This window comes from Fusarium solani (assembly GCF_023522795.1).
Source record: "Fusarium solani strain SB1 chromosome Unknown bctg00000009, whole genome shotgun sequence".
NCBI classification, from domain to species: domain Eukaryota; kingdom Fungi; phylum Ascomycota; class Sordariomycetes; order Hypocreales; family Nectriaceae; genus Fusarium; species Fusarium solani.
The window spans coordinates 1,453,886-1,481,820 of record NW_027072144.1 but is presented as its reverse complement, the minus strand read 5'-3'; the positions used below and the strand labels follow the sequence as shown (position 1 = coordinate 1,481,820).

The following is a 27,935-nucleotide window of genomic DNA, read 5'->3' as shown; positions in this document are numbered from 1 at the left end:
TTTTTTTTAGTCTCTTTGCCTATTAAGCTTCTAAGTTGATACAGGGAACCCTTTTGAGCAAGGTATCTAGAAGTGAGTCCTGTTGGACTGACTATGAGTCCTCTCCATCGTTGCGACTGGCCATGTGAGCCATTGCGTCGGCACACTCTGACCCTTAAACCTCCAAAGCTCGCTTGAGATGCTTTCGTGGTGTGATGTTTGCTGGCACCCTAACAAAAACCAGCCTTGGACGTCTTGGAAACAACTTTCCAGTTTTGATGGGACAGTAATCAACGCCCAATCTGGACTCGCTGAATGCTTATTTTCAGGTGCTACCGTAGAGAAGCCCCAGCCGCCGTATCCTGCTCTGCAATACAGCAATATCCTTGGACATGGCATGAAGTCTGCCGAAAAGTGGACAAACTTCTTCTAATACGGCCGAAAATGGACTTCGCTCCTGCGGTGCATCCACATATCTGTAAGCAAGCCAGCGCCTGCCGTCATAGGACGCTTTACATCTTTACTAATTGTCTAAATGACATTCTAGTTCTGGAGATGAAACTGCTTTTACGTCGCTGAGAGGAGGAATTGATCCTGGAACGTACGGGCCTGCTTTTGCCAGTTCTTCTACAACCGAAGCAGACAATGCAGCCTTGTGTTCAATCGAGACTGAACCTGTAGCCCGCCAATGTCGATTTCGGTATTGGTGGAAACCAAAACCCACCTGCTTCAAGCGGTCAAGAGCACCGTCTCCAGAGGATTTGAGCCTTCAAAAGCCAGAAGAGTGCGGAACGGACCGGCTTTAAAAACCGCCTGCTCATCCTGATTTCTGTTCGTATGCAGGCACTGTAGCTACACACGGTCGGCTCGATTTAGGCGGTCTTACTATAATGCCAACATCTCCAAGGCGTAGCGTCCTACCAGCCCAATTCCACTCTCGCGTTGATTCTTTTGCCGTTCAAAGTTCGTTGTTCATTGTTCCAGACGAAATCGTGGCGTGTGATGATGGGGTAATGGGAAGGTAGGAAGGTATACAACCACCTTTTCAATATATCAACTCTTGACGAGTGCGCAATCGTTGACAACCTCATGTAACATAGGCCAGTCCTGGCCTTCTCTCGCAATTCAAGTTTCGCTTTTTTCTGTTCATTGCATATAATTCTTTACCGCCAAGAAATATGAATTGTTTCCTTTGGCCTCTATTGATATGAATGAGGGTTGGGGAAGAAGATTCAGTCAAAACCCTGCACGCTCTTCTCGAAGTGTTGAGTCTGCAAATACTTGAGAGGACAGTAGTCCTTGACATGATGACCGAACCAAGTCAAATGAATTCAACGCCGGCGAGATCATGGAAAATTCTTGCGACCAGAATGTGAACAAAAGCATCTGCTCACTACAAAGGTGCTGCACCAATTCGGTGGGCTCGTTGAGCAAATCAATTACCCCAAAGGCGACTTGGCGTTGTCGTATGGAACGTGTGATTTAGTATATAGCTATATAGGATTAACAGTTCTAACAGTTCTAACCTAGCTTCCAATCACCTTCTTCTATTCAAAGTTTCTATAACACCGGTACTTCCCTAGGGCCTCCTGTGATTATCCACCGCATCGATCATCCAGCTATTCCCGGCCTCAACTCGCCAGCTCAGAAGGCCAGGGAATTCCTTGTATTTCGGAGCGGATTTGAGGACTAGAAGTGTCATCCATGCATCGGAAACGGATGATAAATGCGTATTCGTCCGGCTGCAGCTCTCCGTCATCGATTGCCCTAGACATGGATTGCTCTCCAGTGTTCAAGCACACGTAGGGCATGGTGGCTCGGACTTTGTCCTTCCTATAACCGAACAACTCAGGTTGTCCTCCTGGCGTGACCTTGCTGCAAGCATTGTTGCCACCGACTGAACAGTGCCGTCCCCCCATAACATCGCCTAGATGTCTAGCATCATCTTGCAGAGGGCATAAATCGACCCGGGGAGTGACGTCGTGTTTTTCGCCACAGAGTTGAGGAAAGTGCGCCCAGACAATCTCGATGTGGCTCCTATTTAGGCTGCTGCGCTTCCACTGAGGTGACCAGAGTCCCCGCTCATCGATTTTTGTACCGCCCGGTGGCGGAATGACATTGCTGTCTGTCAAAACCATGTCCGTCTCGCGGAGCCTTTTGATCCCCGCACCGTAGGTCGTGGTTCCATCCCTCAACACCGAGTACGTGGCATACCCAGAGCTCTCAAGCCGTTGTTGTCTCTGCCGATGGATTTTACGGGAAACCCTAACGGCCAGCCAAATGCGCAAAGGTTTCTCGTCTTCAAAGCTCTCGCCCCCGAAGCTCTTCCAGTAGCGTAAAGGGCTCCTAAGCCTCAGCATCAGACGTGGCACATCAGAGCCAACAAGGAAAACGGCATGGCCCTTCGAGGCCACCATGTTGATCCATTTTTCATGCTCCGGGATGTCTCTGATGGGCTTGATGTACTTTTTCGATGCATTTGTATGTTCTTTTTCGGGCAAGTTAACGAGAGCGAGAACATACGCGGCTTCGGAGGCCGACAATTGCGATAGAATTTCGTCGAGAATATGCGGGCACGTGTAACATATTTTTTGGAATGAAGAGGAATTCGGTCGGAGCGTCATGTTCATGTAATGTACTGGTTAGGCCTGACCAGGAAGAGAACGATAATGAAGGAAGTGGTTAAATGAGACGGGACACCAGTTCGAAGCCAAGGGCCTCTATAAACTATATATATGTTCCCATGACGACTTACCCTTGCCATTAGTAATATCTTATCAAGACAACGTGTATGGATGTTTTCTTGGGGAAACCATAGGGTGAGGCTCAGGGGAAGGTTGGTTTTCTCTCGATGGCCATGTCTCACGATGATCCTTCTACGCAAGTTTTGAGGTATTGATATGATAGCACTAAACTAGGTAACATATTTAGATTTTTCGTATCATGGAAATAAGCGCAAGAGGCTATCGTTATGCGATATCGCACTCTGGCAGGCGACCGTCTTGATTTTGGGATCAAGATGCCCTCTTATCCAGGTAAAGGGAAAATCACGGGTTGGTTTCAACCGGAATGCTACGCCCCAGCCACAGGCGCCCCAAATAGCTTTCGTCGCAATCTCTTCATCTGAGTCATTTCCGCGTACCCTTGAATCTCAAGGAGAAGATCATGTCCAGCTTCTGCAGAAATCTTGTCTCATTTGAAGATCTGAGAATGCCGTTGTGGATCCTGAGGGAGACGAGGGATATGCAGATGAATTGGTTCTGAATTGCCTCGACGGTGTCACGGCCGTAGCCGTCAAGTGTCACCAGATCACCATCATTCAGTCAAGTATCACGTTTTCAATCTCCCAGATAGTATGTTGTAAGCTAGCCTTTGGTCTTGTAGCCCCGGGAGTTTATTTGGCGATTTCTTCATTTTCCGTGCCGAAATATGGTTTCTCAGTCAAGCTATCCACCACGTTCATCGTGGCTCTTTCATCCCCACAGCTCTCTCATAAACGGGACAGCCCTTCCCCTTCTTACCCCCGATGGTTAACTCGACGTAGAGAACCATCTGCAACTGCCAATAGTCAGTCCGTGGCGTCTTTTCCAACGTTCTCCCCAAATTCCTGGCATCCGGGCGAACCTGAGGTTGACAAGATACAGACAGTATCTGTGAGGATCTAGCACGGGCTGGATACCGTCATCTGTGGCACCTATGCAGTCCTCCCTGGGGCGCCAAATAAAACGGGGCGACAACCTAGACATTGCCTTTCTCTGCTTCGGCGCATGTATTATGCATTGAGTGAAAGAAGTTCGCTCCAAGTCTCCTCTTCATCCTGCCGAAACCTTACTTTCTCCATTTTTAAGCATTAACGTCCTCTGCGAGCACGACCCCGGCAACTAAAGTTAGATGCAATAATTACCGAAGCCTCCCAACTGCCCAAGAGCCAATTCACTCGGTTCATAGACGAACACGGACCGTTCAACCCACCAATCAGGGTTGCTTTTGGGCGCCTCGACCATGGCAATCATCAATCTGTCACAGGAGAGGCAAGCCGGTCGCGGCTTGCGCATAGAGCCTTGAGGAACGAAGATGGAGAGGGTGGTTTTCATAGTGCTTTACAGCATTGATGGCCCGAGTCTGCTAAGGAGATTTTCACAAGTGTTATTCATAAGGTTACGTGGGGCCGTCTTTGGTGGCTTACACTTGAAGTCCAGGGTATCCTGGTGGCGCAGTTTGAAACGCTATGCCCTGCAACGTCATAATACTATAAAAAGCAAAGATGGTATGAAAGGGCGGAGAAAATGAGGGGATGGTGAGACAAGCATGATGAAATATTCCAAAAATTTTATCATAAAACAACCAGGAATATTCCTTCAAAAGAAGACACATTCGATATCAATCAATCAACACACTGCTGCTTGCTGCTCATCATTCCACTTTTAACCGTTCAAGCACGCTCGGTTCGACACGTTGCTACACAGAGCATCTAAAGCTCCGGAAACTAAATTATGGCAACCTCCACAGTTCAAGTCGAGTTCATTTGCCAATTTGGCGCCAGGCAATTCACACACAACCACAGCATCGCCCGAAGTCTTGTCATCGAGGCGAATCGTGCCGGACGAGATGCCGAATACAACGAACGGTTCGCGCAGGCCATGATGCCTCTTATGAAGGAGCATGAATCAGCATGTCGCAGTGCCTCGGGGGCTTTCTGTGAATGCTGCGGGCGGTTTGCGACAGACATCCTACAGAGTCCAATATCTATGTTGCACGGGGATAAACCTCGCATTGTAGTTTGGGTCACCTCCTTGTGTGGAAGCGGGCAGTGTGAGATCCAGATGCGACAGGAAATGCAATTAATGATGCAGGAAATGCGGCAAGAGGAGGAGATGCTTGGTGAGGTTTTGGGACACACTGATTGCCTGGAGGTCAAGCTGTGCAAGGTATGCGGCACGACTGTGGGAGTGAAGCGGTGCGATAGATGTCGTGCAGTGGCATATTGCGGCAAAGACCACCAAAAGGCGGACTGGAAGGTTCATAAGAAGGCGTGTGTGCCGAGAGAATGTCAGCAGACAAGGAGAGCCTGGAAGGAGACGGGGACAACATCAGAGATTGTGGATGGAGTGAGGGAACAGACAAGTTGGGTTCACATTGTGGCTGATGAATAGGGCAAGCTGCATTGTTGTGTACTTTCCTGATGAAAATAATTGCAACAGACTACCATTTATGTAGTTATTCCTTTTCCAGAATTTTTTTGGTGGGTTGACGGCTTCGATGTGGCCAGTTTGGCGAATCTGATGGCAAAGCGACAATTCAATCAAGGACAGGCGTCGAAAGGTTTATCAAATATTGGTTTTGGATTGGATTGGGTGATGTTGATCACATATGTAGGTATCTGCGGGAGATGGGGTCCTTTCAAGGGTATGCCGGCACATCCTCGTCGAGGTGGTGTAGGAAGCGAGGGGCCCTGAAACACAATGCAAGATTGAAAATGTCGTGCGATGGAGACGCAACCTTGCGTCTGTAGAATCATGTATCCATCATGACCAAATGACTAGTTCGCCTCTGTAAGGTATGTGTGGGAAAGGACAGAAGGCATCGAGTTGCGGGCGATTCCGGGCCGGGGGCTATTGTAGGAGGGAGCATCAAAGGGCAAAGTGGAAGATTCACAAGAAGGTCTGCATGCCCAAGGATGAGTAATGTGGGCGAGGAGGATTTGCGTACTTTGGGGGATATTGATGGCCGCCACTGGTGGATGGACAACAGATATCTCAGTCAATTTGTTGCTTTACAAAGTGACCATTTGTTGCTACAATAAGGGGATTTTTCGAGTGGATCCCTATTCAACTTCCTGATGAAAGGCATCATAGACATATCACTGCCCGCGTTTGTCTGGCTCTCGAGAGGTTTGCGAGGGTTCGAGGGGCCATTGGGGAAGGGAGCGGGAGGAGATATGATACACTGGAGCAGTGGCTGCCAGAAACGAGCCAGGAATACCGGAGATGAACGCTGGAGGTAATAGGATGGTAGATGCCGCGGTCGGGAAGAGCAAGTAGGAAGTGAGCGAGGTGACGATGGCTTGGTCTCTATATGGATACAGATGCAGTGGTAGTTCTCGCGGGCCGCAGTATCTGGGGTGCGGGGTTCGGCAGATCAGAGCCCAGACGGCGGTCCGGGAAAGCTTCAGGTTTCAAGTAGATAAAGAATGCGGGGTTTAGGTCATGAGCAAGGCCGATTTGGCGGCAGAGACGTCATTGAAAGTGATGTATGTTAAATGTCAGAAGTGAGATGTGACGGTAGGGGATGGAGCAGTGTCTTATTCTGTGAAGCAGGTGAATGAAGGCCAAGTGCCGACATGGAATCAGCTGATATCGGGGTAGCAACGGTTTCAGCTTAAGTGTGTCACCGACTTGAAGGATGGGAGTTGCGGCGCCACAAAGGGCAACATCGGCAGTTGAGCAAAGAGTCTGGGTTGTAGGCATACAGGAAGGGTTGCGGGTGGTTAAGGGGACTATTAGCGGACCGCTGGGATACTCCAGGAACCAATGCCGTATTAAGGAGCATAATCATCATCATCGTCCAGAAGCGAAATCGTGCAACTAAAGGGAGTCCGACGCGGAAAGCCTTGTGATCCACCGTCCCGCCTGGAGTCATTGATGTCGAGAAGGCAGCAGCAGGATGGATAGTCCAGCGGCGAAACCACATGAGGCGGTTGCTCACGTGGGAGCTTGCTCGTCGTCAGCTGGGAGCGGACAAGGGGGTAATGATGTAAGCTTGTGGGAGAGAGAGCAGGAAGATGGGATGACAGGAGTCGGTGTAGATGTGGTGGCGGTTGCCGAAAAGGAGCCCAGCGCACGGGGCAAGAGGCTGGGACATTCATCAAGATACCATTCACTGGCGAATGCAGCATCAAGGTTCCGACAGATTCTGCCGAAGGAGCCTGAGGTTGAAGATACCGAATGGAGGCAGCATGCGGAAGCAATCGCAAGGTCGTTGCCCAGAAGACCTCCGCGAGGTGGCTTGCGGTCAAATAGAGCACGGAAGTCTCATGATACGGCCAATAGTGGAGGTTCCGCGCGACATCTGCCATCGGTTCAGCTTGATGATAGAGAGCTTCGAGGGACGGGAGGAGTTGCTGGACCGGGGTCGTCGGCATGGCAGCCCTCCTTGCTCAGTGAACCTGGCGCACCGGAGGCGGCGAATTCTGAACCCCCGCTCTTTCATCGACACTTTTTGCCTCGGGAGAGGGGTCCTGAAGATGATGAGCCGGGCGGTACGGCGGCGGTTAGCGGCGCTTCGCTCCTTCGACGGAATGCAGCATACACGCCCGGGCCTATCGAACCCAAGCAATTGCAGGGCACCCGGCCTATCCAGTGCAAAGAGCCGGAGGCCGCGGCGGGGAATACGCACGTAGTCGGACGGTCGTCGCCGGGGCTGCCACATCAGACGGGTTTTGAAGAAGCGAATGAGCCATCGAGAGAAGAACTCGCGGATTCGAGGCAGAGAGACCGTCCTCCTAGCCGGGACGAGCGCCCGAGGAAACAGGTTCGAACTGGAACCGGAAGGCAGAGGAGACGGGAGATGCAGGCCGAAGACTTGGCGAGCGTGCTTCGCTTTTTGGAGGAAGACTTTGCCGTGAAGGAGAGATTGTCCAACGATCAGACGTGGTGTACGCCAATACCGCACGAGAGGAAGGTGTCGACTGTGAGAGACTTCTACAAAGCGTTCCACGATGCGAGCACTTTGCCGATACGGACCTGCGGGCTGTGCTACCGTAAGCGCGCGAAAAAAGAATTGAGAGAGGTGGCGTGGAACCGATGGTTGTCGAGCCGCATCGATAAGGGCGACCGCTCTCCATTTTCATGTCGAAGTTGCCTTCCCGTTGGAGGGACTATTTTGGGCTGTTCAGAGTGTATACGCTTTTTGAAGCAGGGGGGGCTGTCGCCAGCGGCTCAGCTTCATAGCCGCCTTGGATGTGAGCACATGTTTCCCAACGAGCTCAAGGGCCTCACACTGATTGAGGAGAAACTCATCGCGCTGAATTCGTGTTATGGGTTTGTCACAAGGTACAGCATTCCGGGTGGCCAGAGGCAGACTGTGAGGTATCCGAGGCACGTCAAGGGCCACATCACGGTGTTCCCAAACAATGTGCAGGAGCTGGCCACGAATGTGCTCCCCCATCCGCTTGTGCGAGTCATGGACGAGATCCACGTGTCGTGGCAGGGCGCGGAAAAGCCGGGAGCGAGCGATCTTTCAAGCCTCCTATCGGTGAGGCGGCGAGTTGTTGAGAGGGCCCTTGTCTGGCTGAAGAAGAACAATCCACACTATGCCGAGATCGAGATCGACGCGGCGGAGATGGAGAGTTGGGGAGCCCCGCCGCATGGGGTGCCGTCGTTGGTGTACGATCGCATGGAGCGGAACGAGCCGTCAGCGTGGGAGAAAACACGAACTGCGCAAGTCGTGCCGCCCACGGAGCGCGCCATGGACGACGAGGGTTCGGTGGATATCGAGGAAATCCTCACCGCGCTCAATCAAGAAGAAAACTCGCCTAGATGCGAGACTGGAACAGCAGGGGAAAACAAGGCATACAAGTCTCCGGCTGAAAGGGACGCTGAGCCTGACGAGACGGTGAAACCGATCAACGAGGTCACCTCGTCTGGAATGTTCGCACTGGACGGACCGCCAGATGTAGCGGACGCCGAGAAATTGCGGTTCGCCTGCGACGCAGTCGGTGAAAGTGATGACGACGGCCGTATGGGCCCGAGAACGTGGGTTGGATCGTCGGGAGACAGCCGGCGAGGATATGCCGATGGCTCTGAGCCGTACATCCACGTTCGTCGCGGGGATGAATTTGCCGACTCGTTTGAAGCCTCGTTCTTCGCGAAGACGTTTCCCACGCTACTACCTTTCGGCTTTGGGGGCCCACGGCTGGCCGAAGAAGCCACCTTGGAGCCGGAAAGAGGTCCCGCCGATATCCTTGGAGCAGAGGCGGCGGCGCGAGACCTCTTGTCATCTCGAAACATGAGCCTTCGGACCTGGGCTGACATTGTGCTGCGGCGCCATGGTGGCCGATTTGCGACGCACCACATTTTCGCATTTCTGGTGTTCAACATGGGCGTGCGGTCGAGGAACCGTCGTGTCAGCATGCTGAGCGTGTCGAGGAAGAACTTCCGCAAGGTGGAGCGCATCGTACGGTCGCTGACTGCAGACAGGTTAGCGGCAGCTAGGGCGGAGCTGGAGAGCTCGGGCAGGACCACCGATGAAGGTGTGAAAGAGCTTCTCAGGAGCCTTTCGCTGTATGGTTACCACCAGCCTATGTCCAGGGAGCTCCGTCTCAGTATGCGGCACAGGATCCAGGCGCTCATCGTTCGCTATGGCGTGCCTGCCATTTGGTTCACCATCAACCCAAACGACATTACGAACCCAGTGAAGCTCCGACTGGCAGCGTACCGCACACGCGATCCCGAGGCAGCCGAAGAGTTCTTGCGAAGCCTTGACATGTCATTCAAGCGTATGCGGCTGTCCATCTCGGACCCTATGAGCTCGGCCCTATTTTTCCACAGGGAGATGACGTTGTTCTTCGAGCATTACGTGAAAGTGGGAGAAGAGTCAGTTTTCGGGCGTATCATCCAGTACTATGGCGCTGTGGAAACCAACGAACGAGGGGCGCTTCACGTTCACGGGCTGCTCTGGTTGCATGGAAACGCGCATCTGAGCTCTATGCTTGCCGACATCCACGGGGAGGATCAGGCGGCGTATCGTGAGCGCATCGTCCAATACGTCGATAGTGTTTTCTCCGAGGTAGGTAATGCGCAATGCGTGCTGTTGGCCATCCAGGGCTCCTGGTGGGTAAACGGGGTTAGGCTGACATGCTCCGTAGGATCTTGACCAGGAAGGGTTCTGCGCCGTGCAAGCGGAGCGGTCGGTGACGGCCGACATTTCCTCCCTGCTGGACAACACCGAGCAGTTCTCGGCAGCCTTTGACGAGGAAGCCAACTTCTGTGCCGGCGCAACGCAGATTCATACTCACAGTCCGACCTGCGTCAAGTATTCCCTGGGCAAGAAGAGACGGAAGGGCGACCTCTGTCGGTTCAAGGCGCCATGGAGATTGGTCGACAAAACTGCATTCACGCCAGACGGCGTGCTGCAGATTCGCAGGACGCACAACATGGTTAATCGGTGGAACAAGGCCATCGCCGTGGGGCTTCGCCACAACCACGACATCTCCTTCATAGCGACACAGCGGAAGACCATGGCCCTCGTCTATTACGTCACGAACTATGCGACCAAAGTAGAGGACCCGACGTGGAAGCGCGTCGCTGCGGCCGCAGAACTGTTGCCTGTTGTCTCAGCAGGTGGCCAGCCGGCCGCTGGGGAGGATGCTGGAGGCGGCGGCGCCGCCAGCGACGAAGACGGTACAAAAAACAAGACGCGACAGTTTCTGATGAGGGTGGCGAACCGTATATTCACAGAGCAGCCCCTATCGCAAGTCGAGGTCGTTGCCCATCTTCTAGGGTACCCGAGCGAGTTCACGAACAGCAGCGCCTGGGCGTACCTTAACGTATCTCTGCTCTACTGGCACGTCTTCCGACGGTGGCGACACCTCCGGCAGGAGAGCGGCACAGCGGTCGCGGACGCTTCCGTGGACGAGTCGATCGTCGTGGAAGAAGCAGGCCAAAGAATCAGCTTCGCTGAGGCTTATCACCATCGTGGAGATGTCCTGCGAGGCCTGTGCCTATATGACTACGTTTCGCTCGTCTGGCTCCAACGTGTTGGCAAGAACGGAAGTTCCGGTGCTTGGGGAGAGGTGCCGTTCGAGAGCACTTGGGCGCCTGGGAAACACTGGGTGCAGGTGCTACGACGGCCAGGAAAGCATGCCATCGTCTGCCTTGACGGGTACTTGAGCAAAGATTTTGAACAAGACGACGAAGAGGAGTCGTGCCATCGTAGGTATGTGTGTGGCGACGACCTAACCGAAGGTGGTTGAAGGGACTAACTCTCGTGCTGAAGAGCAGCTGTGCAGCATCTTGCCCTGTTTGTGCCGTGGGAAACATTCTTGGGCGAAGAGCGAGACGACATCAACGACATATGGGCGCGGGCACGGGCAGCGCTGTCTCCGAGAATCTCATGCCTCGTCGGTAACGTGCAACTGCTCCGTCGATCCGCCGAAGACGCAAAGCGGGACGCCAAGCAATGGGCGGCCTCATCCGGCGACGGTGAAACCACGGCTCCACATGCCGATGAGGAGGGGGCGGGCGATGCGGGCGAAGGGACCGGGCCGCTATACCAGTCCGGTAACGTAGGAAACGCAGCGCGGCTTCTCGACGTCATCAGAAGTGCAGCAGGCACGAACCAGGTCACGGCTGGGTCGCCGGAGCTCCTGGCAATGACGCAGCAGCTCTGCCACTTTCAACAATCAGCGTTGTGCTCGACGGCCGAGCTCCAGGCCACCGTGACGCCCGAAGGGGGGCCGAAACGGATTGACATGCCAGGGCGTATATATTCCGGCGCCAGAGTGCCGCTACAGGATCAGGTCAAAGCAATCAAGTCGCAGCAGACATGTGCTTCCAAGGAGAGGGTGAAAATGATCCAGGGCATACAAAACATGGCCTCAGCCCATGGGACTGGTCGCAGTGCAGCGGCGCGTGGCGTGCTCACCGGCTTTGGGGAAGAGGACATCGAGATGACGATGGCGGACTCCGAGGAGATGGCAGGCGACGCGGATCCAAGTGTACAGGTCCACTTCGGCCCATCGACCTCTTTCCTCGAAGCTGGCAAGGATCTGGTAACACGACTGACGCTCAACAAAAGACAGGCGATCGCTTTCCTGATAATATGCCGCCAGCTGGACATGATTCATCGCGGGGAGAAGGGCGACGCAGATCAACTCTGCCAGTTCGTCGGCGGCGAGGGTGGAACTGGCAAGTCGCGCGTCATCGAGGCACTCGTCGAGCTTTTCACCAAGAAGGGCGTCTCGAATCGTCTGCTGATCACGGCGACGTCGGGGACGGCCGCCGCTCGGATCAACGGCATCACGATCCACTCCGCCTGTGGGTTCACAAAAGACCAAGGCGCGGGCGCGAACCCGGCCAAAGATCTCGACGGGGTGCGGCTGCCGAAACAGGCGGAGCGGTTCATCCACGGCCAGTCTCGAATGGACTGGCAGGAGAAAGATGTGCTTGTCATCGACGAGGTGAGCATGCTCGGAGCACGAACGCTGCACGCCGTGAATGAGCAGCTCTGCCGACTGCGCGGATCGCAGCAGGATTTCGGAGGGATTCCCATCATTCTCTTTTGTGGAGACTTCCACCAATTCCGCCCGGTCCAAGACCGGTCGATCCTCCTCCCCAGCACGGCCGTCTCGTGGGACGTAGACAACTCGTTCAAGGCCGAGCAACGGCACCAGCATGACAAGGCACACGCGCTGTGGAAGAAATTCACGACGGTCGTCATGCTGAACGAGCAAGTGCGCGCCGCCGGAGATCCGGAGCTGCAGAGACTGCTAAAGCGGATCCGATCGGGCGTGCAGGACCGTACGGATTTGGACCTCCTCAACTCAAGATGCTACCGCGAAGGCAGGCGGATCCCGTGGGAATCAGGCATCACCGTGGTGACGCCGCTGAACAGGAACCGGTGGAATCTGAACATGGAGGCAACCTTGGCGTTCCAGGTCCAGCAGCGGTCTATGATGCGCATCTTCATCTCCGGGCACAGATGGAAGGACGGCCTGCCGACGGAGGAAGAAGCCATCATGATCCTGAACCAGGGCGACGATAGCGCGATACCGGTGCCGGCCGTCCTCATGTTCGTGCCGGGGATGCCCGTCGTTGTGAACCACAATACCCATCAGGGGCTGAAGCTGGTGAACGGGGCCAGCTACTTGGCGGTGGAGGTCATTGTCGACAAGGCGTACCCGGGGCATCGGATCTCGGCCGACATGACGATCCACTTCGGGCCGCCGGCGGGGATAATCCTGGAGTCGGAAACGACAAGAGACTTCCACTTCGTCGGGATGCCGCAGGGCACGATCCTCCTGACGCCCATGAGCGTTAAGATACAATGCCAGCGGAAACGGCCGTGGCAAAAGAACGATGTCAGCCGAAAGGGTCTGCCGTGCGCGGCGGCCTTTGCCTGCACAGACTACAAAGTGCAGGGCGGGACGTTCGAGCGCGTAGCTCTGGAGCTGCGAGGGACGCGGACGACAAACGTCGACGGACGCGTCGTCCCCTCGCAGTGCGACCCGTACAGCCTGTACGTTCAGCTGTCGCGTTGTCGGACGCTGGACGGCATCATGCTGGTGTCCAAGGTGCGGGAGAGAGACCTGGTGGGAAACAGGGTCCCCGAAGAAATGACTGCGGCGCAGGCGAGACTGGAGAAACTGAGCGACAGGACGGTTCAGGAGGCGTTGCGCCTGTTTGATGGTTTGATGATGAATGGGAGAGGGGGATCAGGCGGCGGCGGGCGGCTGGGAAACGCGCTTCCTAGGACAAGACACAGGGAGAAGAAACAAGGCACCGACGACCAATCATGACGGACTTTGAAACGCATCCTGGTCAATTCTTTGGAGCCAATCAGAAGCGGGAATTTGAGGGGTGAGGGCGGGGCATAGACCTTTCGTTCCTCAAGGCATTGGTTGAGCCACGACCAATAGAGTAGAGTGGATCTTTTGGAAGAAGAGGCAAGAGCGAGGCTTTGTTTTGTGTTCTTGACCTAGAAATGTGACCGGCACATAGCGTGCAGGTTGCCACGAGTCCTGTTCTGATCCTCCCCCATTATCTCCCTCTTCATGTTTTGCTCTGCCGACTCAACTTCCATCTGGTGGCGTTCCTCGGTGTTGTCAAATAGAGGACACTTGCCAGTGATACCAAAGTGGTTGTAATCGCAGGTTGTGGAACATACATAACATTGCATGTTGCCGCAACTTTTGAGGGGGCATTTCATCCTGTTGCACCCGTCCGACTTGACAAAGGGGGTTTGACCTGTGTCCGTCATTCTTTAGTTATAGATATGCCAAAAAGAGGGATGGTTCACACATTTGTTGCATTTCCGGATGAGGGCCATTGACTTGGCCTCCTCCACCCTCTGCGCATCGGTTGCGCTTTTCTGGCCTCGGCAGGCTGGCGATCAATTCAATTCAATCACACATCTGGTGGACAAAAGATCAACAAGTGAACCGTGCGAGCGCGCAAGTGCCATAGAATTGACCGTGCCATCCATGCTTCAACTCAATCGATGTCCTAGATTGAATTGATCGCCAGCCTGGGCCTCGGACAACACCAGCACAACCCCATGGTTCATGGCTTTTGTTGTGGCATATACGGCAGCTGATGATTTCGCATGCAGGATCCTGGCAATAGAAGTTCGCACTCGACTCAATAGGGGGGTAGATGGCAGCGAAGCCGCAAAATGGACACTGACTTAGAGGCTCAACACCATCCCTGGCAAGGAGTTCCTTGACTTCTTTGGCCTCAATCCGGTCTAGTGCCTTCTGAAGAGTATCGTCAATGAACTACTTCCGCTGCTGTTGTGAGAATCCAGCACCGCAGGGTTCGATGGACATGCAACGAATCTCATGCTGCGCTCTCCCGACGACAGCTTCGGCATTGCGACAAGCACACTGCACGCAAAACCACTTGGTAAAGTCAACCAGCACGCCAAATAGAATCAAGAATAGCACTCAGCATCACTTACGTGGCTTTTCTCGGCATTGCAGCGTGTCATGCCAGATCGGGGAAAGCTCCCGAAGCAGCATTCACACTCGGCCGAGTTTTCGTCACTCCGGGGGCCGGGACTGGTGCGCTGCTTAGACCCCGTAGTTGCCAGGTCAGCAATTCTACTCCGCAGCCGCTCCCTTCGCTCCTCTCTAAGAGCTTGAAGCGTAATGTTCATCTCTCTCCTGATGGCATCGTTGAGCCTTATATCCATCAGGCAGGTTTCAGTTTCCCTGCTGGTGTTCGCGGCAGTGCACTTCACAGGCCATGGCGGATCGTCGACGTCCCAATAGTTGACCATGTCGCTCAGCTCGAGGTAAGATCTCCTGAGGTCGTATTTGTTTGTGTCTAGCGCTTTTTGGATGTCTTCGGGAGGCAAGAAATGAAATTCCAAGCTGATCAAGTTCTCTCTGGCGTGAGGTTAGCGCCCGTGGCTGCGGGAACAGAAGCTCAGGGGTTACTGAGATGGCTTCTTCGTAAATCCAAGATGCTCACATATACTTTTGTTCAACTCTTGTCGAGCTATGCATGTGCTGGCCCTCGTGTTTCCGTTTAGTACCCATTCTCGATGGGGCTGTAAGCCGGAAAAAATGTCGATTATTTCTTTCTCCTTGATTGAGGCACAAAAAGTGGCAACAGAGTGATATGCGAGGAAAGTCTTGGGGTTTCAGAGACTGCACCAGGAGACACTATTTATAACATAGCCCTTATCCTGCTTGAGCTTTCGGATGAGACAGGGTGGCGCCAAGACGAGGCATAATCCCGAGTACCGAGTACCACACCTTCCTGAGACCTGCCCCAGACCGATGTAGAAGGTACAAACCCAAGCACGAGGCGTACACGTTCCTGGAGGCTCACAGGATGACGTGGCCCCCGAGATACGTCCACAGGACCCGACCGTTCCTAGATGAACCCGGTAGCGCAGTTCGAGCGGATACTGGGGTGAGCTCATACCCACAGTATTAGTGAGTTCTGGGCATAGCAATCGAGAAATTAAAGAGTTCGTTCGCATATCATACCGCACAATCACTGCTCTCCTCTCGCTCTTGTACGGCACACGACCTCTCTCGTTTTTCCCCAAAAGGGAGCTTCCACCCGAAGTCTTGCCTGAGGCGGATCCGATTTAAACGCAGAACGCGGTGTAGTTCAACCACCCCCTCTCTCCTGGGCATCCCCTACCGTCCTGCTAGGAAACGCTTTCTACTAAACGGTAAGGTCGGCCCTTCGATGAGGGAAGTGTCTTGGCCACCAAATAAAGCATGCATACTATGGACGAGGGTTTGACGAGTGTTTACGAGTCACCAGAACGCACAGCAGCTATCACGGGAACAAGGTGCAGCCCACCCTTTCTCCTCCTTCAACGACAGTGTCTCCAAGGATTTGCTTAAGGCGCAAAAGAAGCTTACGTGCCATGAAAGCCCGGACATTGAAAATGAAATCGGGCATCGAGAGGGCTCCACCGCCCGCCTCCCTTGGCTTGGCACGCTTCCCGTTACTGCTATCAAGTAGCGTATCTGACTTGTCCATCCGGATTTCACCCCCAAAACACACACATACACACGGTGTCCACTCTGCAAGGCGCTGTGGGGGGACAACGTAAACCTCTGACGAGGGCGTCGAGTCCACGTTCGGGCAGCTACCAGGAGTGGAAAATCCTGCTTCGGCGGCCAAAGACATAACAGGATACCTTGATCGTCTATTTAATCACCTGAGGCCAAGGGCAATCTTTGCCTTCTCTATACTCGGCCAGGTCCATACTTTACCTCCTTTACATCGCTGCCTTTTACCCGAGATAGCGGGCCATCACGACAACACCCTCTTCATCGAATTCAATATGGCCAACCAGCATCAAAGTCTTACTGCTGAGGAAGTTTTCAGCTCGAATGGTCACCAACGGCAAGACATCATTGCCGGGAAGCTTTCATGGCTGATACGCGACGAATATCTAGAGGACATCATCCAGCATAGAGAGTATATGGAGGCATGTCCGAGCATCAAGCGCATTTCCATCATGACTTTTACTGATCAATACTAGAATGAAACTCTGCCCAATACTTCTCTCATTGACACGCAGCCCCATATCCAATGGTTCATGAGGCCGTACCTCATCGACTTCCTCGTCGAGGCCCATGCTGCCTTCAATCTCCTTCCCGAGACGCTCTTTCTCGCAGTCAATCTCCTTGACCGGTACTGCTCGAAGCGACAGGTGTATAAGGAGCTTTACCAGCTGGTCGGATGCACCGCACTCCTCATTTCCGCCAAGTACAGCGATAAGAAGCGCCACGTCCCCAAAATCCACGAGCTCAATACCATGTGCTGCGAACTGTACAACGTCAGCATGTTTATCCGGATGGAGTGGCATGTGCTCGATACCCTTGAGTGGGTCATTGGGCACCCGACTGCCGACTCTTTCTCACAACAATTGGTGGAGGAAGAAGGAGAGGACCAAGAGGTTGAGCACATGGCCGCCTACCTACGCGAGATCGCCCTCTACCACCGCGATTTCGTTTCAACGAAGCCTTCCATTATGGCCCAAACCTCCCTCGCCCTTGCACGAACTATCCTTGGTCGGGCCGAAGTCAGTGACGGAGAACGGGATCAACCCGATTATCTACAGCTGTCGGACCACCTCCATAACCCTTCACCCACTCTAGTCCTCAAGTACTCGACTAGCCACTTTTCCTGGGCGTCACAGAAGCTTGTCAAGTTCGTAGCTGAGCAAGCTGCCATCACCTGCCGAGCGATGAATCCTACCATGCCTCATATCGAGCACACCAACAAGTATGCAAGCGACGTCAATAGTCCGCCCCAAGAGGGCCACGTGGAAGGCCGAGACTATGTTAGATACCCCACTCCTCCTTAATACATGGCAAACAGCACGTTCAGTATAAGACAGAAATGGCGTAGCAGCTCATACCGGTATGGGGAGCATTCAGCACAATATTATACGTCAAGTTCCAGTCAAATTAGATACAGTTATCGTCCCTCTGAATATTGGTTTTGTTTTCGCTGTGTGTAGTTGTAAGTCAATTCGTTGCCAGGTTCAAGCCGAAACCAATGTGAGCACCCATTCAAGTTGTCAGAGGGATTTCACACCTCTATGCGGCGAGGCACAACGGCAAGTATGCTGAATGACGCAGATCTTAGAGAGCTGGCTCCAGGTGTTTGCGAGGGTGCGTAAGGACAGGCTTTGACTGCCCAGCGAGTCACGCTATGAGGCTCTCGTTGCTCGAGTTCACAAGCCGTTCTTTCCATCTCTTCCCACCGTGCTCCCTGCTTGAACAGTCATGTAGAGGTTCCATCAGGCATGAGTGGTTACTAGGGCATTTTGGTCAAATCCTTGGCACACTTGACCGTGGTCTTTCCGGCTCAACGATTACTATAGCTCGAACTCATTTTCCAGTCTTGTGGAGCATGGGAGGCCTCGCCTTTGACAGTTCGACGGAATGACAGCGGAATACTGGGGAATTTTCAGCAACAATACAGCAGGCACCAAGAGACAGCGCTCGTATCCATGAAGCAGATGGCTGCCCTGTTGCAGGGCTGAATTGAAGGAGTAGGCTCAGTCGTAAATTACACACAATGACGTGGTCGCGAATACACCTCCCTGATCCTCTTGCTCCGCGTACGGATCCCCCACGGCGTAAAAGGGCATATGGAGAGCACAAAATGGAGAGTGGGTGAGAACGTTCAACTTTAGGCGCCCGGCGCCCAGTCAGAGAGAGTGGCGGTGGAAGCCTTCATCAGAATGCGGGAAGAGACGGGCGTGGGGTGCAAGGCAGACCGCACATGGCGAGGAAAGATGGCTTGAGACATGGACCATAGGCCATCACCAAGCGCTGGATACGCCCTCAATCCTCCCGCGGCCTGGTGGTTCATCCCTCGTCACTCCCGTGCTGGCCTTTCCTACGCCTAACGTTGGGAATATTTAATCTACAGTGTCTGCTCCTCACCTACCGTCCGCTCTCCATCTATTACCGATTCAATTACCAGCTCAGGTCTTCATAGCCTTGGTTTGCTTTTACGCTTTCAAACTCTTAAAATACCACCGCCTCTCCTCGAACAATTCGTCCTTCCACCACATCCATCCATTCTTGCCTGTCAATTGCGTCCATATCAGAGCCAGACCGACAGAAGGGGGCGAGCAGAGGTTCGACTTATCGTCCCAACCGTGCCTGGGCTATCTAGAGCTTCGTCGCTGACAAGAGCGACGATATCGAATCCCGCGACGCCTCTCTACTTCAACTCCCACTATCAACCAACGTCCACCTTGCCCAAAATGTCTACCTTCATGCCACAACCCGCTTACTCACACGTGGCAGCACCTTCTCTTCCAAGACAATTCTCGCGTGCCAGAAGTGCTTTCAGCGCTTTTGCCAAACCCGATGAGGACTGGATCAAGATTTCTGACCTTGCCGAGCGCCGACGGATACAGAACCGCATTGCTCAGCGCAGCTACCGTATGTTACTCCGCTTGGCGACCCCAAGAACCTGGCTTCCACCCGGCTAGACTCCCGATGACTTCTACAAATCTGATTCTCAACAAAAGCTGACGCCCATGACCTCCTGTAGGGAAGAAGCTCAAGCAGCGTCGCGTGGATCTTGAGCAGAACTCGAAACGATCCTCCAAATCCGGAACGCCTCAACCTTCTACCGCCGCCAAGCCTGTCGTCTCTCAAGGCCAGTTCATTCCCTCAATGGAGCCAACTGACGGTTTTTTCCCCGGGATCTATGGCCCTCGAGCCCGCTCCGACAGCCCCCCTCAGTTCACTTACTCGACTTATTCTACTTCCGACGAGGTCTTCCTGGCTCCATTCGGCTCCGCTCAGTCCTATTCGATAATGGCCACCGCTGGTGCCTATCACAGCTGCCCCCTAACTTCCACCGTCCCTATGATGCTTACCTCGGCGATGCACGCTAGCGCCGCAACCAAGTGGGAGCCCTCCAGCGATGACGAGCTGGCCACTGACATGATTTATGGCTACATGCCTCCTATGGATTTTAATATGCTCAGCCCCTGCGACCAGCCAAAGCCACACGTAAGTTACCTACGCCGGTCCAAACCTCCTCCGAGATAGTTCAAGATCTATGTTTCTAATGAAGTTTGCAGATTTCTAACTCTTCCGACTACTTAGCCAACTACTCAAAGGCCGGTTACGAATATCCTACCATGTCTGTGTCAAAACCAAATTAGCCTGGCCCAGCTCATCCCCAGAGGGAGACTGAAGACTATATCCGCCATTTTCACCTGAATACAACCAAGGCGAAGACGATGACCAAGACATAGTTTGCTATCGATCATGAGCACGGCCAAATGTAATCAACGGAGTACGGGATTGTTTTAAGTGAATAGATACGCGGCGGTGGTGTTGGGCAGATGTTATCGAGCCATGGGAGGAATTAGATGACGAAGGTGCAACATACTGTATGGATGACGCGCCATCCGAGTTCTAAAGTTACAATTGATCGATTGCAAAACTGCGAGCCAGTGAATTAACCAGAAGATCCTAGGTTCTGGCTTTACTCGGACTGCCTGACGAATGCTATCCGACAGGGCATTGGTCCTAAGGCACTCATGAACCTGGCGCTCGTAAAACACGATGCAGGTGCAACTGTCTAACTGCTATATTAATCCTCAGTCTTGGTGAGAGGCCGAATGAGACAACCACAGTGGTTGGGTTTGCTGGGTACCAAATCTCTTTTTTCGGTACCAAATATTTCAGACTGTTCTGCCTTGATATGCACGAAGAGGAAGCAGCATCAGCTGACACTAGCACAGAGGAAGGCCATTCATTGTCTGAGAAGTGACGGCAAAGAAATGGGTCTTGTGGATCATCCTCCGACGCCTCTACTGGTTAGGCCGAACTTGATGGAGCTAATTAAAAAAAAAAAAATCCATTGGCGACCTCACGCAGTCAAGAGGGGCAGAGTGTGTATAGTTTGGCCGCAACAGGTCACCTGTCGCTGCGGTCTTATACGTAAACGTGTTAGACCGTAGCGTCAGAGAGGGCCCGACGCGCTCCCCTGTAGGGAGGCAAGTGCCTGTATATTGTAGTAGTGCTATATACAGAGGGAAGGCGGGAGGGTGAAAGTCGAGTCTTGACTGCGTGAGATGACGAGATACCTGCCGAGGCGAGCAATTGACTCCCCGTAAGGCCGTTACAGGAGAGAAGAAATCCCTCAGGAACCCCTCCGAGTCGGGAAGTCTATTCTGTAGTGTGGTCATCACGTGAGGCAACCCCAATAAAACTACTCCCAAAAAAAAAAAAGGAAAAAAGTTTTTGCAGGGGAAAGTTGCGCCGCCGCCCCCTAACTTTAGGACCAAGTCTCGACGTCCTAGGTAAGAGTTCAAAAAATCTTAGATAGAATCACAAACTCTTATGCCGATGATGATAGCAGCAATCGTCTCAATTTTATCGAGTGCATCCAGCAACTCTGCACAGTTTTACAACACGCCGCGGCCAAATTCTAACTCAGGGAGAAACCCCAAGCGCTACTGGTCCGCGTACGGCCTGGTCACCTGAGTGCCGCCACAACACAGCCTGAGTTGTTGGCTCATCACCGCTTTGAGACACGTCACGATCATTATCCACGCAATCCAAGTTTCGGCGACGCCGTGAAACAAGAGGCGTGTGATAAGGCAGGGCGAACATGCAACTATGTTACCGCAACAGAAGAAGCCTGAGGACGTTGTCGATAGCGTTCTCAGACGCGCCGAGTTAGCCAAGGTAAGTCCGACAGCGCAACTCGGCCCACCCCACCCCCACTGACTTGGTCTGGATCTGGTGATGGCCCCAAAGAGATCGTGCTGACTCGTCTTTGTCTCTACGGGAAGATTGCTCGCCGGCTGCAGAATCGTCTCGCCCTTGCCCAGTTTAAAACCGACCATGGATGCGAAGACCTTTCCTTCGGCGCTATAGAGCTGGCATACAGGGGCGAGATACGGCAAAGACATTTGACCGAATACGACCTCCTTTCCCGCTCTGCTGCGTTCACTGCCCAGCTTCCGCACCCTTCTGCCCTCCCAAGCCCGCCGCACGAGGCGGACCCGTGCTCGCAGGCCAATGGGCACGCCAATGCGCGGAAGCGCGCTCTTTGCCCATCGTTTGTCGAAGATAGCCCATGTAATCCCAGCAAACGACCCTGCCCATCCCCCACTACTGTGACAACCTTCAACGACCAGTCACGGAAGCATAGTGAAGATAGTGAAGCGCGTTCTCAGCCATCGATCGTCGACCAAACCTATCGCGGACGTATCGCCTCAGTGGTCCAATATATCGGTAATCCCCCATTTAGCCCGACCGTTCCTGAAAGGGACGACGACTTATCAACTGCCCGACTTTTCCACGCCACTAATCTGCGACCGTCACTCATGCCAAGGTTCCCGTCTACTGCCTTACAGGAAACAAATAATCCAGACCCGGTTCCGTCAGTCAGCCCACTCGGCAGCGGCAATCTCGTCCCTGCCACTCCAGCATCACACTTTGACTGGGCAGATTTCATCAATGTCACACCTAATAGTCCAGCTCAGAATGATGGGAAGACCATGTCGTCTATCCACTCAAAGCTGCCTCCTGTAACCGTCAGGAAGCCTTAAAAGGCCGAGGTCACGATAGCTGGATTTGCCCAGCTATCCTTCACAAGGGAAAAAAAGAATGAAAAAAAAAAAGAAAAAAAAAAAAGATGGCGGAGGATCGATACGCTTTACGATCCTTCGCCATTCATCAAGCAAGATCCGCGGGCGCTGTACGGGAGCTCATACTTGGAGGTTCAATATGCTGAAATGAACATCAGGCGGCTGATGCCAGCCATGGTCAACATCGTCAGCGGTCGAACTAGCGGCACAGGAACATTGCCACGAAGGGCTCTGACAGGAGGCAATAATTAGAGAAGCACATAGAATACCGAGCACGCAAAGAGTCGAAGGCTGATGAAGAAGATGAGTACATTGACAAAGCTGGTTGCTGGGTAATATGACAGGTGTCACGGTCGCTGTCAAGATCAGGTCGCTCATTCAATAGTGTGACACCGATAGGGCCTATCCGAGCCGGATAGAGACTATCCGAAGGATCAAACACACAGAAGTCTCAGTCCTGGCAACAGACTTTAACTATAAAAGACTAACATTTAGACCCTCATTAGATAGAAAATAAAGAGTCATCCCCAAATTCGATCTTGGCAAGAACTTCAACTACGGAAGCAGAATACTCAGCTCTTTTGTCTTCTTTCATTCTTCCCTTCTTTCTTCCCCTTTGCGCCGTAAATACGAGAAATGGAACGGAAAAGGTGCCGGGGGGCCAAAATAGTTTCTCCAAGATTAGGACGAAACCGTCTGCGGAGAACATTGGCGTACTAAGGCCGTCGTAAAATCAAGAGCCTGATGTGTCTCCCAAGAAAATATATAGATCAACAACTTCCCAACGCGATGACAGCTAGACAATACGGTTTTTGAGTTTACGAACCCCTAACCCCATCTTCCTTGCCGATCGACCATGATGAAATCTAAAGGGCATTCAGCGCATGGTGCTACAAATAGCAGCAAATATAGGCCATCTAAAGGCTCTTTGTCTAATGCAGCACGGGTTGGAATTATTATCGCCGCAGTCATCTTTAGTCTGCTGTTAATCACATTCTGCTATTATGCGGTCAAAGGTTAGTCGACAACCCGTCGGAAGGTTTTTGAATTCCGATATAACATGGCAATTCGGTGCTGAGACAATAGCATAGAGCGGCGCCGTGCACGTAACGAACAAGACACCTTCAGTTGGCACAAAGTGATTCGTAAGACGTTACGTGCTGCCATCTGTCTTTGGGTGTTTCTCCCGGTTTATGCCGCGCAGAAACGACGCAAAGCAGCCAAGATTGGGTCATGACAAAGTAAGCTCTGAAAGAAGTCCGAGTGCTCTCATTTCCCACACTTTTCCATGCAATTGTCTAAATAGAGGGAAAACAGCAAAGAGTCTGGGGAGAGGGCTTTCTAAGTTGCTCTTGAGAGTATCTTCATCCAACGCCTGGCTTTTATGGGATCGATTATAACTGTAGTACTGTCCATAGTTGGTAAAGAAGTGACAACTACACCACTCAAATCCTACCATGAAGCACGTGGGAACAAAAGGCACCATCTAATACAATATTATACAATTCGTTGCACGATGGGTAGATGGAATCCCTCCGGGTCTGGATGCGTACGCCTCAAGCTTCGTTTGATCTCTGTGGTGACCGATTATCATTAATCTTTTGTTCGGCAGGTCTTCAGGGCTGGAATGGAGTTGGCCCTTGTTGTGGTCCACATAGGTATGTCGGACCCGAACTTCACGCTGATAGTGTGGCTATGTGTTGTTTCATTCCCAGATACTCTACTGTACAAGCCTCATTCCAAACAGACTATCTAGAGATAAGCGCGCCGAATATTATTCGGAAGGGAGATCGGACGGCTCAGAAATACCGATTTTTACGGCCAAATAGCGGCCTTGCGATCTCGGATTCTGCTTATATTGTCCAATTCCCGCCTATTCCACGTCCAAAGTATGATAAAATCCTAAATAGTGGCCCGCCTGGAGAATAAAAGAACCCACAGAGCTGTCATTGGCAAGTGGTCAGGTCTGCACAGTAAATCCTCGTGAATCTGCCATTGCTCGACATGTCAACACTTGCTGATTCCTCTGAGCCATCCGCGCCACGCCTGCTTAGCGTTCAAGGCCGACTTAGGACTCTGCAAGAGTCGCTCAGCTCGCTTAGCAACGATTGGGAAAATGCTCGATCGGTAAACGACTTTATGTTGATTACATGCTCACGAAACAAAGCCGCAACTCGTCTCGTATCGGAATCGGTGCTACTTGAGCGAAGAGACACGATAGCAGAAACCATAGCCCTCATGGAGGATCTTGGTTTTCGTTTGTTCTCCGTTCAACAACTGGCGTATGATATGGAATGGGAGGGGGGCAGCGAAGATCAAACCACCCAGAAGCTTGACAGCCAATTCGATGAAATATCGGACATGATGGCGCGAGTGAAAAAAAACGCCGAATCGCTGCATATTGGGACAAATGCCATGATCGAAAAACTAGCCGAGTGGATGAAGCCATAGCAGTATTACATCGTTTCTTAGGCATCGAACTGGAAAGTACTGAAGCAGATGGATGGAAGCATTTCAACATTAGCGGCCCAAGGCAGGGTAGGACGTTTCGTGCCAAAGGGGTTGTAATCATACCTTGTGGATGATTATTACTTATACTAGAGATCTTGGATTATTTGGTAATAGATCTAGGAGTCAAGTATCTCATCCAGACTTAGTATGCCTATGATAGCCTCATGGTGAGAGAAACCTCTCATTTCGCAAATCGCCAGAAGAAAAATAACCAGCCCCTGATCCAGCTGCTTGTACCATCGATGTTTAGTGATTCTAAGGATTATTTTCCACCCCGTATTAAGCCGTCGTAAACCGTATTTACCGTGCTACCTTTGTCATTAAAGATCGCTATCGGGGCCAACCCTAGGCCTGGCCGGTCGGTTCGCCCGGTTGGTCTTTGAAAACGGCCATGCAGGGACAGTTTTTGCAGCCTCATTTTCCCTTATTGTTATCAAAACACGTCTATACAATGATCAGAAGTCTCGAGGCTTTCAAAATACGGTCACATGGTTGGCCATTCTGCCGCGTTCTAGGTAAACTTTCCGCGCTTTTCATCAAAAGAGATTATCTTGTGGTGGTTGTAACTAAGTTACTCTGCAATACCCTAGCGCGTGGCTTGTACCTTATGGTCGATATTGGGGGTCGCCTCGGCAAAGTATCTCTACCTACTGACGATGCCAAAACGGAGCAACTCATGTCGCGAATCCGTCATTCTCGGGTGTGGAGACATCTGGATCATCTCGCCCATATGGCACCATCGCAAATCCTTGATTTGTGACAAAGTAGGCACATAGTGCTCACAGGCATCAAACTCGATCAAGAACGAGTCACTGTCTTGGGCAGAGCGAAAAGTCCATTCCTCCCCGTTGTCAGACGCTGTTATAAACCGAAATCCGCGAGTGACGTATTTTTCCACGGCATCTTCCGCCTTTCGATGGACAGCTTCAGGAACTTGCCAACGAAATGCGCGCTTCCCTGATGCAAGACGGTAATACAGATGTATGGCTATATGCTTGCTCAGCATGCACTGCACGTGGCTTCCGTAGAAAGACAAAATGCTCCCAAACACCGTCTGCGATAAGCCATCGGTGATGGAGGTCATTCGATGATCGATTGTTCCGACCACTAACTGGACGGACACCGCACTTCCGTTCCGATGGGCCGTGCCAGAGAGAACCTTTGACGCGACGTTCTCGGGATATACATGGGTGATCTCTTCGTGCGGCGGCAGGAAAGTTACACGGCCGCCCTCCCGTATGAAGATGGGAATGAGATCCTCCATCCAGCCGACCGAGCCATTCTCGCGAACGTGTATTGTCATATCCCTTAACGCTGGGTACATGTAGCGGACGCTATTGATCACTATCCGCTGCTCCATCGACCATGAACTTTTGTTAAAGAATGCCTCGTAGGCGATAGAAACGATCTGGTTCTGGTTCAAAACCACTTCTGACTTCTCTCTCAACTTTCGGGCGGCCGACTCAAGGCTGGATTCAAATGTCACACCCGACTTCTCCAGGGCATTCTTGACTGCTATGATCGATGGCAGTATAGGGGGCACATAGAAATCCCAATCGGAATCGTTTGTGGAAGACCCCGGAACAAAGTATTCCAGAGCTCTAGATCCGGAAAGCACTGCACCGTGTCTTGCCATTACCTCCAATAACTCGGTGCTGTCGGCAAAAGGGCCCGTGCTTTGGAGGTATCGAGACGGATCGATGCGTTCAGCCAGAACCGGTAAAAGGCCATGTGTTGCGCGCTTCAGGGATACAACGTCTGCGATTGGCAAGAGACCAGCGAGGTGCAGGATAGTCTCGTTCGGTAGCAGCTCGAAGAGTCCCGTTGGTGTCTCTATCATTATGATTGAACGGCAAAGCGGAACAGGTTCGTTACAACAAGGACCTAGAACCGTTGGCACCCGGTCGTTCCCTATGACACTTGTGTCAGGTAATACGGTTTTCCCAAACTCGGAATTGACTGAAATCCAACGAGACTCGGGCTTGTGTAAGCTCCCATGACATGCTTTTCAGATCTGAGCCTAGTCGCTTTATAGGGGTTGTTCCTCGCTCCGGATGGGGCATTCGGATTTGGCCGGGACTCAAAATGGCAATTACGTGCCTCTACTGAAGCGGACTAAATAGTATCAGAGTCCAAGATCTGCCGTATAACCTTCAACAGATCAGCCCCTAACAAACCACCCCACCTGCGGAATGAAGGAAGGATGGCTCAAACTGAGAGTGGGTGCGTGATACGCAGGTGGCGACCAAGTTGCCGACAAGTGGTGGCCAAGAACGGTCAGCACGACCGAGGGCAAGGCGTTGTGGAATGAACTTGCGACAAGTCGGGTCAATATTGAGACGTCTGACGAAGAGCAGAGCAACTTGTTATAACTAACTTGTTGCTTTTCTGTCTTTTTATCCTACACACGTACATTAGTCAACTTCATCACTAATAGACAGACGACTCGATTGATAATAGGCTGTAATTGGCGCGTCCAACCAACTGTGGCCTGTGAATATGATGCTCTCCGACTACCATCTGCGTCGTCCCAATGTCCTCGGAAAATGCCCCGCCGACTCGAGGCGAGCCTGCTGCCGACCGTCAATTCTCCACCTGGCCATGACAAGGTTCTTTTCCCCTTTGGAATTCGATCTTTTCTTCCGAGACTGCCGAACTTACCAACAACAATAATACATTCATACATCTATGCCTAGCTCGCCTCAAAGCCCTAGTCTCATCACACCCTTGCGATGATCTTAAAGTCCATCGCTTAGCTCGCTATAAAATATTTGATATGGTCAAGATGCAGTCGCAAAGCATCCGTAGATTGAGGCACCAACATAGATATACTTGATGACCTATTCAAAGCACGCAAGGAGGCAACGTCGCGCGCAAAATAGCTAGACTACAGGTCCCCATCCAAAGGCGATGGATGAGACACCATTCTGAGTTGTGCCAAAGGACCGAAACAAGACTGCGTCTTATTTGTCCCAGTGTAGTCTAGACCATGCGAGCGACCTATTCATGCCTGCATCGCTCCTTTTTAATAACCTCGAATGCCCTACCCAGAGCAACTCATCCTCAATGTCTTTTTGGCATACTATATCTAACGCAGCTTACTGTTACTTCGC

The 27,935-nt window shown here is 52.3% G+C and overlaps 6 protein-coding genes across 6 annotated transcripts; 4 read left to right on the top strand and 2 right to left on the bottom strand.

Moving 5' to 3' along the window:
• Positions 1–1,610: 1,610 nt before the first annotated feature.
• Positions 1,611–2,603, bottom strand: MRS44_013510 (uncharacterized protein; the record flags this gene model as incomplete). The annotated part of the gene is made up of 1 exon (XM_065616980.1): positions 1,611–2,603. The coding sequence occupies one exon, from the start codon at positions 2,601–2,603 to the stop codon at positions 1,611–1,613; it is 993 nt and encodes a 330-aa protein (XP_065473052.1).
• A 4,039-nt stretch (positions 2,604–6,642) lies between these two features.
• MRS44_013509 (uncharacterized protein) lies at positions 6,643–13,495 on the top strand (the record flags this gene model as incomplete). Its single annotated transcript, XM_065616979.1, has 3 exons — positions 6,643–9,765; positions 9,845–10,914; positions 10,975–13,495. 3 exons carry the CDS (start codon positions 6,643–6,645, stop codon positions 13,493–13,495), a joined length of 6,714 nt encoding a protein of 2,237 aa, XP_065473051.1.
• Positions 13,496–16,509: 3,014 nt separating this feature from the next.
• On the top strand, positions 16,510–17,538 carry MRS44_013508 (uncharacterized protein; the record flags this gene model as incomplete). Its single annotated transcript, XM_065616978.1, has 2 exons — positions 16,510–16,545; positions 16,711–17,538. 2 exons carry the CDS (start codon positions 16,510–16,512, stop codon positions 17,536–17,538), a joined length of 864 nt encoding a protein of 287 aa, XP_065473050.1.
• A 1,416-nt stretch (positions 17,539–18,954) lies between these two features.
• On the top strand, positions 18,955–19,869 carry MRS44_013507 (uncharacterized protein; the record flags this gene model as incomplete). The annotated part of the gene is made up of 3 exons (XM_065616977.1): positions 18,955–19,135; positions 19,248–19,714; positions 19,786–19,869. 3 exons carry the CDS (start codon positions 18,955–18,957, stop codon positions 19,867–19,869), a joined length of 732 nt encoding a protein of 243 aa, XP_065473049.1.
• Positions 19,870–21,334: 1,465 nt separating this feature from the next.
• Positions 21,335–22,272, top strand: MRS44_013506 (uncharacterized protein; the record flags this gene model as incomplete). Its single annotated transcript, XM_065616976.1, has 2 exons — positions 21,335–21,403; positions 21,529–22,272. 2 exons carry the CDS (start codon positions 21,335–21,337, stop codon positions 22,270–22,272), a joined length of 813 nt encoding a protein of 270 aa, XP_065473048.1.
• A 3,193-nt stretch (positions 22,273–25,465) lies between these two features.
• Positions 25,466–26,662, bottom strand: MRS44_013505 (uncharacterized protein; the record flags this gene model as incomplete). The annotated part of the gene is made up of 1 exon (XM_065616975.1): positions 25,466–26,662. One exon carries the CDS (start codon positions 26,660–26,662, stop codon positions 25,466–25,468), a length of 1,197 nt encoding a protein of 398 aa, XP_065473047.1.
• Between the last annotated feature and the right edge of the window lie 1,273 nt (positions 26,663–27,935).